The sequence below is a fragment of the Propithecus coquereli genome, unplaced genomic scaffold (assembly GCF_000956105.1).
Source record: "Propithecus coquereli isolate 6110/MARCELLA unplaced genomic scaffold, Pcoq_1.0 Scaffold59, whole genome shotgun sequence".
Classification (NCBI taxonomy): Eukaryota; Metazoa; Chordata; class Mammalia; order Primates; family Indriidae; genus Propithecus; species Propithecus coquereli.
The window spans coordinates 2,236,353-2,249,247 of record NW_012151840.1 but is presented as its reverse complement, the minus strand read 5'-3'; the positions used below and the strand labels follow the sequence as shown (position 1 = coordinate 2,249,247).

Sequence of the window (12,895 nt, the reverse complement as noted above, 5' to 3'; positions counted from 1 at the left end):
TATACAAACCAGGTATATAGTACAGTATCAAAACCAGGAAATTGACACTGGTACAATCTAAAAACCAGAGACAGTTTAAATGTAAAAATTTGCTTCTCGATACTCTTCCTTAGACTGCTACTCAGATGTGCTTCACTAAAATAAGTAAAAAAAAAAAAGAGAGAGAGAGAGAGAGAGATGTGGAATTCAGGAAATAAGAGGATCCAACACAGTAAGGGGCAAAAGGAATTACCAGGATGATGGTGAAGAAAAAGCCCAAGAAGACATCAGTGCAGCAAACCAAGAGAGCAACATGCTTAGAGCGGAATAGTGTCAAGGGCTCGGAGGGCGATTTTTTCAAGATGAAAATGACAGAATAAGTAGAACATTTGAACACACTGAAAGATTTCTAAAACTTAAGTAAACTTTAGTGTTGATCTTAGAATAATTGTACAATAAAACCAAGTCCTGTCCCACCCCCCTAAAAATGCAATTATTAACTCTAAGAGATACAAAATGTTTAGCAGGAAAGGCAAAATATCATTATACACTATATAGCTCAGCTGTGAGGAACATTTATATAGTCCTTACAAGGCTTGCATCATAAATACTGAATATAATAATCTAATCAAAATTGAGGTATGATTATACTGAGAAGATTGGAGAACAGAAAATGTGCATGTTTGTGGTGGAAGTAAGGGAGTAAAATAAATCATCAGCTTTCACAGTTTAAGGTTAATAAATAAGACCTAAATTAAAAACATCAAGAAATAGCAATTGTAATATAAGCATGCTACCTAGAGATGTAAGCAAACATACCATTGCCCAAAAAAATCTTGATTAGCAGGAAAAGGTGAGAAGGTTTTTTTCCATGACAATCCTCATAGACCTATTTGATTCTTTAAATCACTTAAACTACTTGACTCTTTGAAGTATATACCGTATAATTTTGATATAAATATCTAAATATAAAAGTGGCTGGGTGCAGTGGCTCATGCCTGTAATCCCAGCACTTTGGGAGGCCAAAGTGAGAGGATTGCTTGAGGCCAGGAGTTTGAGACCAGCCTGGGCAACATAGCAAGACCCTATCTCTACAAAAAATAAAAAGAAGAGTTAAGGAGAAGCTAGTAAGTGGAATACTGCCTACTCTTTCTAGAAAGTTAAAGGAAGAGAAAATGTATGGCTAAAGGGAAACATGAATTTGTGAAATCCTCTAAGACTTGAACAATTTTAAATTTAGGGGAAATATCCACAAGAGAGGAAGAGGATAAAGATACTCCAGAGGAAAATAATGGATAAATGTTCCTGAAAAGGTAAGAGGAGAATTAATCTAGTGCATAGATGGAAGAATTAGCCTTAGATAAAAGAAGGTCCCTCTCTTCTTTGAGGCTAAGAAGAAGAGGACAGAATGGATATGCATAGGCAAGGTGCCCAGTTGGTGCATGCAGGAGGCACTCACTTTAATGATGTTGTCAGGAGCTCTGTTCATGTTGAGGTTCTTGATTCTCACTGTCAGTTGGCGGGCAGTCTTGCAGGTTAGAAGGTACTTGCTGATTAGAGGGTTAGGAAACTCAGTCCCTTCAAAATGCTTCAGTCCTAAAGCTAACAAACTGAGAAAGGAGCAATGACACTAAATCTCACTTCACAGTCCTTTCTTCTAAAAAGCTTCCTCATTTTGGCTTAATCCTACTTTGAAAAATAAAATAAAATAAAATAAAGTGCTTCCCCAGACTAACTCAACACACTTTATAATCCACTTCTTTTATTTCTAATTCTTGTACAAGTTGATGACTATTCAAGAGAAAATTTCAGATATTTAGTGAATGCTAATAAGTATTGTGAATATGAATCAAACAGGAGTTCACAAATAAGTGGGAATAGGAAAAACAAGGCATTAATCATTAATAAATATCAGATCATGATGAGCTTTATACTAACAATACAAAAGAAGTTCAAAGAGAATACAAAGGAAGGAGAATGATTCTAATAAAATTAATATAAAATGAATAACAGGTACTCCGTCAGACAAATTAAATCAGCACCAATACTACCCTAACATATTATATAATTATGGTTACATACATACATACTCGCTGATGGCAGTTTGGCAATACATATCAAGAACCATAAAACTGTTCACAATCTTTATCAAATGATCCCACTCTTGGGAATTTACCCACAGGGATAAACTAAAAAGATTTTATAAAGCTCTATGCACAAAGATTCTTGGTAAAGCTTCACTCATAATAGCAAAACAAGAGGGGAAAAAAAATGGCCAATAAAAGGACAATCATAGGGCCATTAAATATTGCTTTAAAAGGTAACATAACCAAAAAAAAAAAAGAAAATGCTGTAGCATAGAAAAAAAAATTTCAAGACGTTATGTTAAAAAAAAAACCAAAACAGGCCAGATGCGGTGGCTCACGCCTATAATCCTAGTACTTTGGGAGGCCAAAGTGGGAGGATCGCTTAAGGCCAGGAGTTTGAGATTAGCCTGGGCAACACAATGAGACCCCATCTCTACAAAAAACAGGAAAATTAGCCAGGCTTGGTGCCTCATGCCTATGCCTGTAGTCCCATCTACTCGGGAGGCTGACACTGAGGTAGTTGGATTGCTTGAACCCAGGAGTCTGAGGTTGTAGTGAGCCATGATCATGCCACTGCATTCTAACCCAGGGAACAGAGACAGACCTTGTTTCCGAAAAAAAAAAAAAAAAGCAAAACACAAAATTACTTAAATTGACAGTAGTTATTATAAGAAACATATATAAGAAATGCACAGAGAAAAACCATTGTTGTGGGATAGCAGGATAATATATAAAAATTTTTATCCTTTGAAAAATTTCCTTTAATAGTATTATAGGATTGATTTTACAGTAAATAAAAGATCAAACAAGTTAAAATGTTTCAAAAATGTGTGTTGGTGTTGCATCCCCTAGAAGAGTAGTATTTGGCACTGCCAAATACCATCTACATTGCTTTCCTTTTTGTCTTTTGTGTCTTATTTCCCCTATGCTCCTCAAGAGGAACTATGTCTTTTCCTTGGGATATTCTTTTAATTTTTGTAATTTTTTTTTAATCAAACTGAGGAAGCCCAGGATCCTTTGGATATTCTGTTCTTTTAATGCCCCAGAGTAAACACTTACTTATCCTCAGCCTTGGTAAAGAGGATCTTATCCTGGGGATTCTTTGCCTTCAGGGAACACACTGGAAGTAGCTCTGGATACATGAAAACCTTGCTTGTGGCTAGGATCCAAGCCACTTGCTTTGGCAAACAGGGAAATTCACTGGCTGTAAGACAAACAATCTGTGATAAATAGAATTCTAGGGCAAAACAGGGATTCGCAAAAGCTTCTGAATGCATTTTTACATTTAGGTAGAGCTGCTCTTATCTAACTTGATCCCCTCCCAACCAACCATCCTCCCCAAAGAAGTTTCCACAGTCTTTCTAAACTTAACATTATGCCGAAAGGAAGTTCCATTCAGTGTCAATAAACGTTGATTCTCTTTCCTATGTGGAACACTTAACACACTAAGTAACATAAACACTTAGAAAGCACCTTGCAATACCTGGCACATGGTGTATGCTCAAAAAATTTTTACCTCCTTCCCCCTTTAAATCCTTGAAGGATAAGAGACCTTCAACAATGCTTTCTTTCTTCCAGGATAAGATTCCAACTTCTTTAATCTCCCTCACAAATCTGGTATTCCAAATTTTATTTTTATTTGATTCTTACTTAACTTTGATTAAGTTCTCCCAGATTCCTCCTGAGGTTGGGAACAAAAAAACCGTAAAAGGAATGAGACAATTCAGTCTCATTCATGTGTAGCTCTCTAAGCCTCTCAGTATAAGGCACCTCTGCCTTTCCAGAGACAAGAACTACTGTATTCATATTTCTTCTTCCTTAAGTGTTATTCTTATGTCCCCAGAAGAAAAAAGCAGGACACCAGATGTGTAAATTATTACTACTACATATTCATTACCAACAGAAAGCTATTAGTTTGGGATCAGTGTCTATGACATCATGTACTTAAATTCAACTATATTCAATGTAACTATAAGACTCAGTGATTTAAAAGAAAATCCAAAGAAATATTCGAATTCAAAACAAACCACAAATAATTTGCTAAATCAGGAAACAAATCAGAAGCAAATTATTTGGCTCAAGGGAACAGCAAACATTCTTTTTAAAAAAACTAAACCAATACAAGGTAAAAACTAGACCTGCACATTTCCTTAAAATATTGAACGTGGCAAATACACAACCTCTAACTTATGCCTAACTCCCAAATCAACATTGCATTGAAAATGGAGATATCACCTACCCTACAATCATTACGGGAAATAAGATGTGCTGATCTTAATGAAATAAAGAGTAAAAACCTAAACGTAACCACACTTTACCCCTTGACTTCCATCTTTACCAGACCCCAGCTCACCTTGATCTGACTCCTAATACTTACCCTCATATCATTTAAGTCTGATTCTTAGCACTGAGTCCCACATCTGTATCCCCCACATCCTTATCCTATTTGCTGCCTCCATATCTTACCTAAGCCCAAATATTATGATGTAATTCTAGAACTCATATAATGTGTATAAATGGAGGACAATGAGAGAAGGAAGAAATTACAAGTATCCTGTGTTCTCCATTCCTATGGGATAAGACTCCCACCTTTTACTACAAGTAAAAACTTAAAGCTGACATATCTGTCTCCTACCAGTCTTCTTGATAGTTTTATGAGGACTCCAGTCAATGCTGACATGTGTGTTGAAGTCTTCAATAAGCTGCATAGCTCCAATCAGGTTACAGGGTTGGAATAAGGTCTGAAACTTGGGGTTGAACTGATGGTGAAGAGCAATGGAGCTTTGAGCAAAGGTTCCCAGCTCTTTCTGGGAAAAGAGGATACAAAGGAGATCTAAGACAATTCCAGACAATGAATACCAGTAGCCTTTAGAATTTAATGCAAAACTGAACTTACTACTATAGGATTAAAAACAGATAAAAATCATTATAAAGTCTTTCACAATAAACATTATTCCATTAAGATTGCTCGTTTGCTAAGTCCTCAGATATTCAGGGACTGCATTTGTGATACACTCATTCATTCTTGTTTTATTCTTAGATCTTCAAAATTCCAAGGAGACTTACTTAAGAAGCTGAAAGTATTACTGTTAACTATCCATAAGTTTAGGGGAATTTTTATAGGGCTTAACATTTCATCATTTTACAAGGGTTCAGTTGGAAAAAAAAGAATAAGAAGATTTCAAAAGCCCTTCTTCCAAAATACTTCAAAATGTCATAAGCAAAATTAATTGTATACATAAAACACTAATATTGAGCCTAATAAATGGACAATAAATAAATCCAATTCCATAAAATGAATAGCAGTATCAAAAACCTAAGAAGCCAGGGTGGATCTAAAGATGAGGAGGAAGACCCCATAAAAATATCAAAAGGATAATATTAAAAAAATTGAATCTACTCTTTATCCTTTCAGGAGATTCAGTGACTTATGTTCTTTCAGCAAACATAGGAAGCCATAAGAGAAAGTAGGCATGGTGACCAGGAACATACAGGAGAGAAGAATAAATGAAGATTATAATCAGTGAAAAACTGTGTAAAATGACTTGCCAAGCTAATTTCATACTCTAGTCTTTAGAATTAGGGATATTTGGAAGCTTACAAGAAATATCCTGGTGGTACTGGCCTCTGAAGTGAGATTGGGGTTGTAGGTGGAGAGAAGGTGGATTTGCGTCAAGAGCTGAACATGCTAGGGAGGGAAAGAAAATAATACAGTGAGACATATTATGATGGTGCCATTTAAAGAACCCAGAAAGATCTTACCAAGATGTTTGCAACTATATCACAAAATTTTGCTTTCTGAAAAGACTATGAGAACAATATAGGATCGTGGCATAAATTCTCAGACATGTTCTCTTGAGCAAAATGACAAAACAAGACGAAGTTTAACCTCAAACAAGAGGGACTGAGATTACAAAGAGGAAAAAAACTACTTCCGGCAGTGAAGGCTGTTACATTTCAGAATGGATTACCGAGGCTCTCTGAAATCCGTATTCTCAGTACTATTAGGCACCTTGCATGCTTTCATGCCTGAACCACAAAGGCATGAACATGATGACCTCTCAAGGTCTTAATTGATGTGAAGATCTATGGTTTATGATTTCAACAGGTAGTAAGATACTTATCTCTGACTTTTACAAAGCTGCTAATTGTTGGCTTCAATGTCAGGACTTGGCATAATATAATATTAACATTACCAAGAAAAGTCTTACCTGCTGCATCTGCTGCTGTAGTCTCTTCCTCTGTGCTGCATCTAGAATTAGAGTCTGTTGAACTTTCTCACTCTGAGGCTTAACCTTCTTTACTTCCTGTTGCTGTTTGGCTGAAGATTTCTTCAACTTCAGCTGTTCAAATAGCTCCTTCACTGTCCGATGTTGTTCATTTAGCAAGTTGGCCAGTGGTTCCTCAAACCTATTGCCAACAGGGAGACGATTCAATTTACACATTTTTCCGGGTCTACAACACATCTAATTCTTTCTAATGGTGAGCTAAGAGAGCCTAAATAATTTCCATTTACTGGCAATCCCCAAATCCTACTTTAGCCAACAAACTCTCAGACTTACGCAAATCTTTTCCCAAAATTGTTAATATGGATTCAAATAAGATGGTTCTGCATTACCTCCCATCCCTTATCCCATTCTTCCACAATTACTGCTCTGATACACAAATGAAGATTAAATAAAAATCTAGAAACAGAGAAACATCTGGATAACAAAGCAGCCAAGGGGCTAGTGGGAACTTGTCATTATTCTTGAATCATACTGATATCCACATTAATCTGGGACTTGTTCTTGTATGTGATATAGAATCTTCCAGAAGTATAGCATTTGTTCTCTCATTTACCTGTTACTCCCATCCCAGATCCAGCTTGTCCCATCTCCCTATCCATTCAGGCTGCCCTGCCTTCCTTTCTTAAAAAGTCAAAGACCTAGCATGAAGCAGGAAAGAGATATACTAAAATAGATCACAGTTTAGATAAATAGAACTGAAAAGTATCCTGAAAATATCTTCTTTTAGCCCTTTAAATTCCTCTTCCACGTTTCCTAATCTTAACTTCCCGCCCCTATCTCCTGAGAGACTGTTTCCAGGGCAGAAGCAAAAATCCAAATACCTAACATGCTAGTTCTGAAGTAAAGGCAGAACAAGACGCTTAAGTGATTAAGCACATGCAGATACCCTATGCAATTAGGATAAGATCTGTTGAAGTAGCTATGACTAGCAGGTTGTCACATTTCAAAGAATCCCTTATGTTACAGCAATAGTTAAATGATAACGTTTTTCAGTAGCATTTAGGGATGAAGATTATGTTTCCTTTTATAGTATTTACTGTGGGTTTGGGCAGATTTTTTAGGGCAAAAACCTCTAAAGACCATGGGACTGTTCTTTGTATGATCTTTTCTAAAAACTGAAAACTCTTGATCATCTGCACTACTATTATAGCAACAGAAGGGCAGAAGCATAAAAAAGGAGATAATGCGAAAATAGCTTCACCTGGCCAGGCACGGTGCCTCACACCTGAAATCCGAGCACTCTGGGAGGCCAAAGTGGGAGGATCGCTTGAGGTCTAGAGTTCAAGAGCAGCCTGAGCAAGAGTGAGACCCCATCTCTACTAAAAATAGAAAAATTAGCCAGGCATAGTGGCACATCCTGTAGTCGCAGCTACTCGGGAAGCTGAGGCAGGAGGATCACTTGAGCTTAGGAGTTTGAGGTTGCTGCGAGTTAGGCTGATGCCATGGCATTCCAGCCCAGGAAACAGAGTGAGACTCTGTCTCAAAAAAAAAAAAAAGCCTTTACCTGATTTTAATAAGTATTACCTGGATAATTGATAAGGGGAGCACAAATAATTCACTTTCCCCAAGATGGTTGGTTTTTCTGTTGTTTTGTTTTGCTTTTAATGTTTGTGGCCTTATGGAACCCGCTTATAGAATATAAGTGGGTCAAATACTGACTCTTAGAAATCTTGAGATTTTTGGTGTTAGTTGTGTTGTGGTATTTGTTGTGATAGAATATGACAGGTATTTCTGATTTTTACACATTGGTTAGTATATCCTGTCTTTTTCAGTGAATTGGAAGGTCCCTGCAGGCCTACCTTTCAGATGGATCCCAAGGTCTCTACTTAGGTAATGCTGTTAAGTGAAAACACATGACTAATGGGAGACTGTGGGTCTGTTAGCTCTGCTTTGTTTCACCCATGGCACAAACTGCATTCTGACCCCTTTATCTAATGACGTATGCTGCTATCACAATGGATAACAACAGATTAAAGTACAGATGCAAATCTACCATAAAAATAAAGGAAGAAATTACAGCCTCTACTTTCTGGATGGTGTAACAAAAGTGCCAACTTATGCAAAAAGGACAGTACATACGTTTCAGATTCCTTCCTGCAGGTGCTTCAGGGTTTGCTCAACTAATGCTTAGGTGACTAACAAATTTTCAGTAACATTTACCAGATGTTAATGGCAAATAGGGAGAACAAAAGCGACATACTGGATATTACAATTTGGGGTAGTTTCTGTGGCTGGCCACATCAAGTCCTACACACCTCTCCAGTACCACTCACCTGGAGAAGCTGCTATGGATGCCAGCTACTGTTTTTTCTCCCTTCCCAAACAGATACAGCTTGGTCTATAGCTGCACTGCCCCATAACAAGGAGACTTTTCACTTGACACCTAAATCCCCACAGGGTTCTGCATCCTTACATCAGTAACAGAAGTTAGTAAGGGATGGGAAATTGTTAATTACAATTTCTGAAAACATTTCAGAAATAAACTTTTCCTTCATTCTGACTCTCAAGGCCTTTGGCTAGCCTACCGTAGGGCTTGAGGGGTGTTAAAGTTAGGCCGAGACTCAGGCACACGCTCCTCCTCCTCTGGGCCATCATCTTCCATATTGGAGAATCCCATCTCATCTTGGAACTGTGGGCAAAGGAAAGAAGGGTTTTCCTGAAGAATGGGCCTATGAAAGTGACTCCAGCAGTGAGAAGGGAGAGTGAAAACTACAGATTACAGGACTTTAATAATGTACCCAGAAAGAGCTTACAATAGACTTTTTAACTTCAGGACTTCCAAAACCCCACACTTGGATGACTATTTTGCCAGGAAAAAAGTCTCTCAGTCAGCCAACTTGTAAAGGTAAAGACAGAGCAAAGATAACTCAAAATGATCAATCTCTTAAAGAGAAACATCTTTCAAGCTGGGTGTGGTGCTGTGCACCTATAGTCCCAATTACTCAGGTGGCTAAGGCAGGAAGATTGCTTGAGCCCAGGAGTTCAAATCTAGCCTGGGCAATATTGAAAGACCCTGTCTCAAAAAAACAAACAGAAATATCTTTCAAGAGACAAATTTATGAAAAAGGTAAGTACTTGAGCACAGAGTAGTCTAAAATTAGTTGACAGTAACACACTGCCACACTACAAAAAAAAATTTTTCCTTGGGATCACAGAGTTTTATTATGAAAATAAAATAAAAACTTTGAAAACAAAACGATCCTTTCCAATTTAATGAAAAATTTATTTTTTATTGTTTTCTGTACATGAGCTACATGCAACTTGAAAAATAGTTCTCACAGCTCCCTAGGTGAAGAGATGTGTAAGTTAGATATGCTTCATGAGGCCCTGGGCTCAAAACTAGTGTCAGTTAAATACAACTCATGTGACAGTTAATGTTTTAAGGACATACCAAAGCATAATAGGGGAGACCATCAAAAATTTGCATGGAAAAATTTCTAGGAATAACCTACATGTGGCTAATCAAGAGTTTACTACTTAGCAAAATTCTCTTGCCACTACATTGTTTCCTGGGTGGACTAACAGGAGAACTGGCTTGGTCAGGCTGCTATTCTAGATAGAGGATCCCAGGAACCAAAGGACAGATCTTGGTGGAGAATCTACTTTTACTGGTCCATGTTCTCACTTGAGGATCATTACTCACAGTTTCAAACAGCTCTTCCATCAGCTCATTCACCTCCTTTTCTGCAAAAAAAAGCCAAATGATATGTTGTTTGCATAAATCAGTTTCATTTTGTAATAAGAAAGAATTCCATGAAGACAATGTATGCTTGTTTTCTGCAAGGCAACTGATAAAAATCATCATATCTATCCTTCATTCATTCATTCAAAAACGCTTATGGAACACCAACTATTCCTCAATCCCTGTTCTGGACGCTTGGAATATATGAGAGAATAAGAGAGAGATCTTGTCTCATGAAGCTTAAATTCTAGTAGGAAGACAAGCAGAAAATGTGAGCTAGATGATTTTACAATTAGATAAAGCCATAGATGGCTGGCCTATCCAAACCCATAGAGTACTGAATAGAGTCAAGAGACAAGACTCCAATGGTATGTCACAGGACCCTGTCTTTGGACTTGAACTATTCAACAACTCTATCAATAACTTAGAAGACCCAGAAAACATAATTATCAAAACATAAAGTTGGGGCCGGGCACAGTGGCTCACACCTGTAATCCTAGCACTTTGGGAGGCCGAGGCAGGCGGATTGTTTGAGCTCAGGAGTTCGAGACCAGCCTGGGCAAGAGCGAGACCCCGTCTCTACCAAAAATAGAAAGAAATTAATTGGACAGCTAAAAATATATAGAAAAAATTAGCCGGGCATGGTGGCGCATGCCTGTAGTCCCAGCTACTCGGGAGGCTGAGGCAGTAGGATCGCTTGAGCCCAGGAGTTTGAGGTTGCTGTGAGCTAGGATGACGCCACGGCACTCTAGCCCAGGCAACACAGTGAGACTCTATCTCAAAAAAAAAAAAAAAAAAACATAAAGTTGGAGAGACCGACAATCCAATTGATGACATATTCAAAATTCTATCTTTTCTCAAATCAATTGGATGGAACATGCAAGGATAAATTTAAAGTCCTACATATAACATTGATAAAAATCAGTTTCTTAAGTGCATGAAAAGGTGACATGGCTTAAAAACAATTAATGTGAAAAAGACCTGAAAGTTTTGATTGACTTCAAGTTCCCTATGACATAGTAGTTTCAAAATGGTGTTCATATCCAAGAAGGCAGGAATATCACTGAACTATAGCAAAGTCTCAGACCGTGACTAGAGGATTATGATCAATTCTTAAGAGGGCATTAAAAAAGTTAAAATCCAAATGTTAGTGAGGATGTAGAAGAACTGGAACTCTAATGAGAATGTAAAATGGAAAGCCACTTTGGAAAAAGGGCTGGCAATTTCTTACAGAACTAAGGATACACCTATCCTATGACCTAATGATTCCTCTCCTAGATAGGTGACCCAAGAGAAATGAAACAAATGTCCACAAAGGCTTACACAAGAAAGTTCAGAGCAGCTTTATTCGTGATTGCCAAAAACTGAAAAGAACCAAGGTATCCGTCAACACAAAAATAGATAAGTTATAGTATATTTATACAATGAAATCCTACTCAGCAATAAAAGGGAACATATTAATGATATATGCAATATGGATGAATCTCACAAATATTATGCTGGGGGAAGAAGCCTTATACACAAAGCACATACTATATGATTGCGTATGAAATTCTAAAACAGGCAAATTTAATCTGTGATTAAAAAAATCAGAAAAGTAGTTATCTCTGAGAGCATGATGTGGAGATTGACTTGGAGGAGATTTGAGGAAACTTTCTGGGGTGATTATTCTATACCCTGGTAGGGGTTTGGGTTACACAGGTGTGTGCATGTCAGAACTCATCGTATGGTACACTTAAAATTTGTATAATATATTATGTATAAATTTACTTAAAAAGAAAAATCATCATAAACAAATAAGTGAGCTCTATTTCATGATATGCATGCTGAAGTGTTTAAAAAATGAAGTATAACTCACTCTGAAATGTATCCAAAAAAAAAAAAAAAAGATAGGACAGGCTCAGTGGCTTATGCCTATAATCCCAGCACTTTCAGAGGCTAAGGCAGGAAGATTGCTTGAGCCCAAGAGTTTGAGACCATCCTGGGCAACATAGCAAGACCTGTCTCTACAAAAAATAAGAAGATGTAGTCAGGTGCACACCTGTAGTCCCAGCTACTAGGGAGACTGAGAAAGGAGGATTGCTTGAGCCCAGGAGTTAGAGGTTGCAGTAAGCTGTGATTGTGCCACTGTACTCTGCCTGAGCAATAGAGCAAGACCCTGTCTCAAAAAAAAGAAAAAAAAAAAGATGGATTCATAGATAGAGAGATGGATAGCTACATGGCAAAGCAAATAAAGTCATCTTTTGGTATATGCGAGGGACTGGTTCTAAAACCCCCGAGGATACCAAAATGCGAGGATGCTCAAATCCCTTATATAAAATGATGCCGTGTTTGTATATAACCCAGGCACATCCTCCTATATACTCTAAATTATAATACCTAAATATAAGTGCTGTGTAAATAGTTGTAATCCTGTATTGTTTTTACACTGGTATTTTTTTTTATTATCATTTTTTCCCCAGATACTTTCCTTTTGTTTTTTTCTTGGAAACAGAGGGTTACTCTGTCGCCCCAGCTAGAGTATAGTAGCATCATCATAGCTCACTGCAACCTCAAACTCCTGGGCTCAAGGGATCCTTCCACCTCAGCCTCCGAGTGGCTGAGGCTACAGGCGCACACCACCATGCCCAGCTAATTTTTCTATTTTTTGTAAAGTCAGAGTCTCACTCTTGCTCAGGCTGGTCTTGAAATCCTGGGCTCAAGTGATCCTCCCACCTCCACCTCCCAATGTGCTAGGATTATAGGCATGATCCACTGTGCCCGCTCTCCAAATATTTTCGAGATTGGTTGAGTCTGCAGATGCAGAACCTGCAGATAACAAAGCACTGACTTGTATATATAAAAAGTTAATTATAGAA

General features: G+C 37.7%; 1 protein-coding gene across 3 annotated transcripts in view; it reads right to left on the bottom strand.

Annotated features, from left to right (window-relative positions):
* GON4L (gon-4-like (C. elegans)) overlaps positions 1-12,895 on the bottom strand; it is a 66,971-nt gene that overhangs the window by 17,056 nt on the left and 37,020 nt on the right. For all 3 annotated transcript variants that reach the window (XM_012658667.1, XM_012658669.1, XM_012658668.1), the window contains 7 exons: positions 9,999-10,039; positions 8,881-8,984; positions 6,278-6,476; positions 5,668-5,754; positions 4,702-4,873; positions 3,126-3,270; positions 1,439-1,589 (listed from right to left, as the gene is read on the bottom strand). In XM_012658667.1, coding sequence (XP_012514121.1) covers positions 1,439-1,589; positions 3,126-3,270; positions 4,702-4,873; positions 5,668-5,754; positions 6,278-6,476; positions 8,881-8,984; positions 9,999-10,039 — 899 coding nt within the window. The remainder of the gene's footprint in view (positions 1-1,438; positions 1,590-3,125; positions 3,271-4,701; positions 4,874-5,667; positions 5,755-6,277; positions 6,477-8,880; positions 8,985-9,998; positions 10,040-12,895) is intronic.